The sequence below is a fragment of the Setaria italica genome, chromosome VI, assembly GCF_000263155.2.
Source record: "Setaria italica strain Yugu1 chromosome VI, Setaria_italica_v2.0, whole genome shotgun sequence".
Lineage (NCBI taxonomy): Eukaryota > Viridiplantae > Streptophyta > Magnoliopsida > Poales > Poaceae > Setaria > Setaria italica.
Genome location: NC_028455.1, coordinates 27,392,153 through 27,397,969, shown reverse-complemented (window position 1 = coordinate 27,397,969; position 5,817 = coordinate 27,392,153). Strand labels below are relative to the sequence as shown.

The following is a 5,817-nucleotide window of genomic DNA, read 5'->3' as shown; positions in this document are numbered from 1 at the left end:
TGAATTAAGGGGCCGTTTGATTTCACGGACTAAAGTTTAGTTCTTGTCACATCGAGTGTTTAGATACTAATTAGGAGTATTAATTATACTAATTCGCGAGACGAATATATTAAGATTAGCATCACATTGTCAAATCATGGACTAATTAGGCTTAATAGATTCGTCTCGCGAATTAGCCTCCCTCTATACAATTGGTTTTATAATTAGCTCATGTTTAATTCTCTAATTAGTATCTAAATATTCGATGTGATAGGACTAAACTTGTTGTTTGTAGAACCAAACATCCCCTGAACAAGCCGGTCACATCAACCTAGACCAAAGAAAAGAAAAAGAAAAAAAAGGCAAAGGAAATCTAAGGAGCACAGAGGCACTTATAAATGTGCGCACATGGTGGTGGGTCAAACAATACAAAAGGAGGAGCGTACTATAATCGCCGATTAGCAAACATCGCACGCCACACCCCACCACTAACCTCCGATTTACTAACCGCCCGTGACACCATTCTTTAATCTTAAATTAGTATTATTTAATTAATTAAAATTTAATAATGCCCCTCCCTCCCTCGATGCGCACACACGCCACGTGGGATCCACCCTCCCGCGCCCCCCCACGAGGCGCGCAAAGAATCCCGCAGCCCACAACCCCCGGCGCTGGCCCCACCCGTCATCCTCCGCGGCCTGGTCCGCCCCGACGCGAGCAATTCCGGCTCGTGTGCACGTGTCGGATCCCTCCGCACGTGGGCGGGCCCACCCCGAGGGGTCCGCCAGCCAAACGCGGCACGAGGCGCCGCCCCTCCCGCATCCCTGCTCCCGGGCTCCATCCCTCAGAGCTCGCTGACGGGCGGGCCCCACGTTGACGCGGACCCCACGTGTCATCGGGTTTGCTCAGGTGGAGACGTGCTGCGGGGCGCGTCGGGCGCGCCCATGTGGGCGGACCACGTGGGGGCCTCGCTCGCCTAGCCGGTAGCCGGTCGCCGCGGCGGGGCCCACGGCCACCCGACGCCCCCCCCCCTCTGCCCCGATCGTTAATTAACGGCGGGCGAAGTAATTAAGTGGCTAATCATCGCCGCTTTCTTCCTCCTCCACCGCCTCCTCCTTAAATCTCCAGGATAAATAAGCGAGCGGGAGAAAGCAGTTTGGACTCTAGGGAGAGAGAGAGGGAGGGAGGAAAGGGAAAGCGGCAGACGGGCAGAGGAAGAAAGGTCAAGGCATCTGGGGTGCCGCTTCTTCTTCTTCTTCTTTCCGGCAGGGAGATTCTTGGGACGAGGCGCCGCGGAAGGGATTTCTTTGGCTCTAGCTCCTGTGTTTTGCTTCCATGGAGAGGGACTTCCTCGGCGCGATTGGCAGGGCGGGGAAGGCCGGCGTCTCGGTGAAGAACGAGAGCCGGACGGAGCCAGGTCAGTGCTTACACCTCTCTCTTGAACGCTTGGTTGTTAATTAACCGTAGCATGCCAGCTCGCGGTGGGAGAGCCGTCTGATCCACCCGTTAGTCGCCGCGACCATGATTTGCGCACGACGAGCTCCTCAAATCACAGGGATTTTACTCCCGGTTTGGTCGAAAGCACGCGTGATTTACTGGCCCTGATAGAGTGATAGTGAAATTAAATTCGTGTTCTTTGGCCCACTGCGCCATGTGACGTCTCCTACACCTGCAGCATGTGGCTGTTTGTCCTGAACAACGCGTCAGATTTGACCTGCGCTGTGCCGCAAAATTTCTGACCGGTTTCGATGGCGTGCGCTGCAGATAACCCGCCGGCGACGCAGTGGCAGTTCCCGGCGAAGTCCGGCGCCGCGCCGGCGTTCATGTCCTTCCGTACGGCGGCCAGGGAGGAGGGCTCCAAGGAGTTCTCCATCTCCGGGTTCCGCCCGGCCGCGGCAACCGGGGACGCCTTCGACGGCATCAAGAAGCAAGCCTCCTTGCCCGTGACGCCTCAGCAGGTTCGCGCCCAGCTCCGAGCTCGCCGCAGTCACCGTCCTGCGTGCTCTGTCCATGAGGTTCCGGCCGGAAGCTAAACACTCTGAACTCTGAAAGTCTGAACCGTGCACTTGTTTCTGCAGAGGCAGTTTGGGCTCAACAGCCATGTCACGGCGCAGCAGTATCCCGCCGCGGCGCACGGCCAGCGCGTGCAGGGGATGGATTACAGCGCGGCGGCGCATCATCCTCTCCCCGGTAGATCCAGGATGGTTCAGCCGCTGTCGGTGCGCCATCCTGCGCCGTTCAGCCAGGCGAACCCGATGATGCTCAGGTCGCAGAGCTTCCACAGCGGCGCTGGTATGCCGTTCAAGAACCAGCCTTTCACCATGAGCAATGGGTTCGGCGGTTCTACAGTTGGCGTGTATGGCTCAAGGTATTGCTACTTTACTCTTGAATGATTTCTGCACTCGTCGTGGGTCTGTCATGTGAATTTTGAACTCACAAATGGTTGGTTGACTTTTGTAGGAACCCGCGTAGTCAGACCTCAACACAGTTGACAATATTCTACAATGGTTCCGTGAATGTATTTGATAACGTCCCGGTGGAGAAGGTATATTATCTTTGCGATGAATGGAACAAGTTTGATGTTACTGCAGTTCCTTGTGTATATTTGCTGATTGTGTTTCAACTATGACAGGCTAAAGAAATCATGATGTTAGCCAGCAGGGCATCTATTCCAAGCCCACCAAGCGCATCCCACAAACCGGGTTCGCCCATTTCTGCCCCTGCAAAGGTCAACGTGCCTGAGCTTTTGCCTGCTAGACAGATTGTGGTTCAGAAATCAGAGCCTTCCGTGCCTCATTTATCAAGCACTTCAAGCCCAATCCCCATTGTTCCACAAGTTGTGAGTCTCTCCAGGAGCACATCTAACTGCACCACAGAGTCCACCGGGCCAAGACCTTCTGTTCAAATGCCAATGACTGCTCCTACCAGCCAGGCATCCACATCCCAGCAGATGCCATTGGCAACTACAAGTGCTGCTGCTGTTGTGCCAAGAGGTATACTTTCCACTTGTTTGCAGTTGCTAATCAATATATTAGAATACAAATAGTAACTAGTAGTTGTGCTCCGTACAACATCTCATCCAGTGGCGTAGCCAGGAATTTAGCTCATGGTATTCATTGTAAAGTAAAAAAGGAGCAAGTTTCCTCAGTGGTCCTTAAACTTGTCTCGAGTTTAAACCTCACTTAAATTTTTAGTAGATGAGAGCCTAGAGCAAGTTTACGAACGTGGACGAGAGCTCGAGACAAATTTAGGAACTATTATGTGCATTTTGAAAGTACCGGAGCAAGTTTATGAAGGTGGACGAGAGCTCGGGACAAGTTTAGGGACTATTATGTGCATTCTGAAAGTACCGGGATCGAGATAATAGCTCGGGACAAGTTTAAGGACTATTATGTGCATTTTGAGAGTACTAAGATCGGGATGAGAACTCGAGAAAAGTTTAAGTACCGCTGGTAAAATTTACTCTAAAAAAAATTTGCAATGCAATATATAGGACCACAAGATCTTAATAATACCCAAAGTGCAACAATGGCCCACTAGCCACATCATCTTTAGCCCGTGTTCAGTCAGCTGTAGTGCTCGCAACGCGCATATCACTCAATCAATCCGACGCCGCGCTGCGGCTTGCCACTTGCCGAATGCTGACGAACACAAGACAGAAGTCTGGAACGAGTTGATGAAGTCGGACTAAGGTGGAGGTGTGAACTTTATTTTGGATTTGGCTTGATAAGTTGCTGAGTTGGGCTCCATTTGGATCGGTCGAGACAAATTTAGGCTAGACCAATGCTCATATATACTATGTATAATAAGTTTTTTCATCAAAATCTTGGGTATTCACGTGAATACACGTGAATACCCCTGGCTATGCCTATGATCTCATCATGTTTATGTTTGTTCCAGCTGTCCCTCAAGCTCGGAAAGCATCTCTTGCCCGATTCTTGGAGAAGCGAAAGGAGAGGTATAAATCATTTTGCCTATCTATGTGATGTTTGTTGTGGTCTACTTAGGAAGCAGTTTTATGTATTGCTGAAACATATATATCTTCAGAGCATCTGATCTTTATGCCTAGACTAATCTTCATCTTTGCATCTTTTTCCCTGCAGAGTGACTAGTGTTGAGCCATACCCAACATCGAAGAGCCCGTTACAGAGCAGCGACACCATAGGCAGCCCTAGCGCTCCAACCAAATCTTCGTCCACAGACTTCGCCCCAGCGAGCAGCAACGGCAAGGAGCCATTGCACTTCGGCCAGCCCAGGAACATCAGCTTCAGCAGCGAGGCGTGCCCCAGCACGAAATTGCATATCTGACATCCTCAGTGTTCATAAATCATAGTAGACTCATCGCTCACCGATGCGAAAGCCTGACATCCTCTTTTGCATCCCGGGTGATGCTGGAAGATAGGAAGAGATGAACCATTAGATTGTTGCTCGTAAGCTGAGTATAATTTTGTTGAGATGGCTAGAGCTGTATCTCTATATAGTGTTGGCCTAGCTGTTATATAGCTGCTGCAGCGCGCTGATAACAGGAGCGCTGTGACTCGCTGGTTGCAGGCTCTTCTTGGTTGTTTTTTTGCCTGCTCCATTGTATTATTCAGCCTGAGAAACAGACGCGCTGCTTTGTCTCTGAATGTTTTTTTTTTTGATAAAAGCACATCTAATCTAACCATTTTAGAGCCGGTGCATTCCGGCGCATCTTATTGATCCACGTAACTAAATTTCTATTAGCCGTCAGATACTAAACTAACGGATAGCTGCGCACTAACAAAGAAGAATATACAATCTTCTACAAGAAGATAAGATCTCACGTATATAGCAGAAAAAAAATCACTTACAAAAAGGGAAAAAGAAGTAAAAAAAGGTATAGTAATAAATAGAGAAAGGTAACCATCAATTGATGTCTCGTACCTATCTCTATCTGGAATATTCTGGGAGCCACAAGTCTTCCGGATAACCATAGAATAATAATAAAATAACTCTTATCACATTTATCCGTAGGCGCGGTTCTTTCTTCCAACTGTCGTGGTTGTTTTGAAAAAAATCTCTCAGCTTTTCGTAATCAACCTACGGTCCTTACTTCCTCCCTCTAAGTGCGGTTCTTTCTTCCAACCGTCATGGTTGTTTTGCAAAAAAATTCCTAAACTTTTTCGTAATCAACCCACAATCCTTCTTACAATCCTTCTTACTTCCTCCCTCCGGATGAGCGAGCTGCCGGCCTGGATTCAAAATCCGGCACCCGTCCCCGCAATCCCCGTCGCCTGGTCCCACGCCTGCCCTCCCCCTTGCCCAAAACCCTATCCAGGTGCTCGGCCTGAGAAAAATGGTAGGTCGAAGCCACGTCTCCCGCCTGTCATGGCCGGAGAGACCGTCGTCCAAATCCCAGCCTTCCGCAGAGCTCTCCTGCCACCTCCCAACTCATGCCGTCAATGCAACTTGAGCGCCTGCACACCACCGATCGACCACCCCACGCCGGCACTGAAATTCACGGTGAATAGCTGTGCGCAGCTCGCAGGTGAGCATGCATGCGATCGGCAATCCACGGTAGCTCACCCGATGTTGTGGTTGACTGGTTGTACTCGCGGGTGTCCATGTGTGTGGCCGGTAGTCCGCAGCACGGCGGCATGCGATGCCTAGCTCCACCGCACCACCGCTCCGTCGCTCGCGTGACCAACCCTCCCCGCACTCACCAGACACTAATGCCGCTCACCTTGGCGGGCAGCTGCTCCCTCGAGCTGCACGCTCTACTCGCCACCTGAACCTAAGGTGTGAAGGAGAGAGGAGGAAGGGGAAAGGAAACAAGGAGCCGAGTGCCTCCTTGCAGTCAACCAAGTAGAGCCATGT

At 50.8% G+C, this 5,817-nt stretch overlaps 1 protein-coding gene across 1 annotated transcript; it reads left to right on the top strand.

Moving 5' to 3' along the window:
* Positions 1–1,081: 1,081 nt before the first annotated feature.
* On the top strand, positions 1,082–4,607 carry LOC101755052 (protein TIFY 6a). The gene is made up of 7 exons (XM_004973426.3): positions 1,082–1,396; positions 1,744–1,937; positions 2,058–2,347; positions 2,440–2,524; positions 2,612–2,972; positions 3,880–3,937; positions 4,083–4,607. The coding sequence occupies exons 1-7, from the start codon at positions 1,315–1,317 to the stop codon at positions 4,285–4,287; spliced, it is 1,275 nt and encodes a 424-aa protein (XP_004973483.1). The 5' UTR covers positions 1,082–1,314; the 3' UTR covers positions 4,288–4,607.
* The last annotated feature ends 1,210 nt before the right edge of the window (positions 4,608–5,817 follow it).

What these genes read in the sequence shown, in the direction of transcription:
- LOC101755052 (XM_004973426.3), top strand. Translation starts at nt 1,315, where the DNA reads ATGGAGAGGGACTTCCTCGGCGCGATTGGCAGGGCGGGGAAGGCCGGC. An exon ending in CGAGAGCCGGACGGAGCCAG is followed by an intron (nt 1,397 to 1,743) that starts GTCAGTGCTTAC and finishes CGTGCGCTGCAG; the next exon opens with ATAACCCGCCGGCGACGCAG. An exon ending in TGCTGCTGTTGTGCCAAGAG is followed by an intron (nt 2,973 to 3,879) that starts GTATACTTTCCA and finishes TGTTTGTTCCAG; the next exon opens with CTGTCCCTCAAGCTCGGAAA.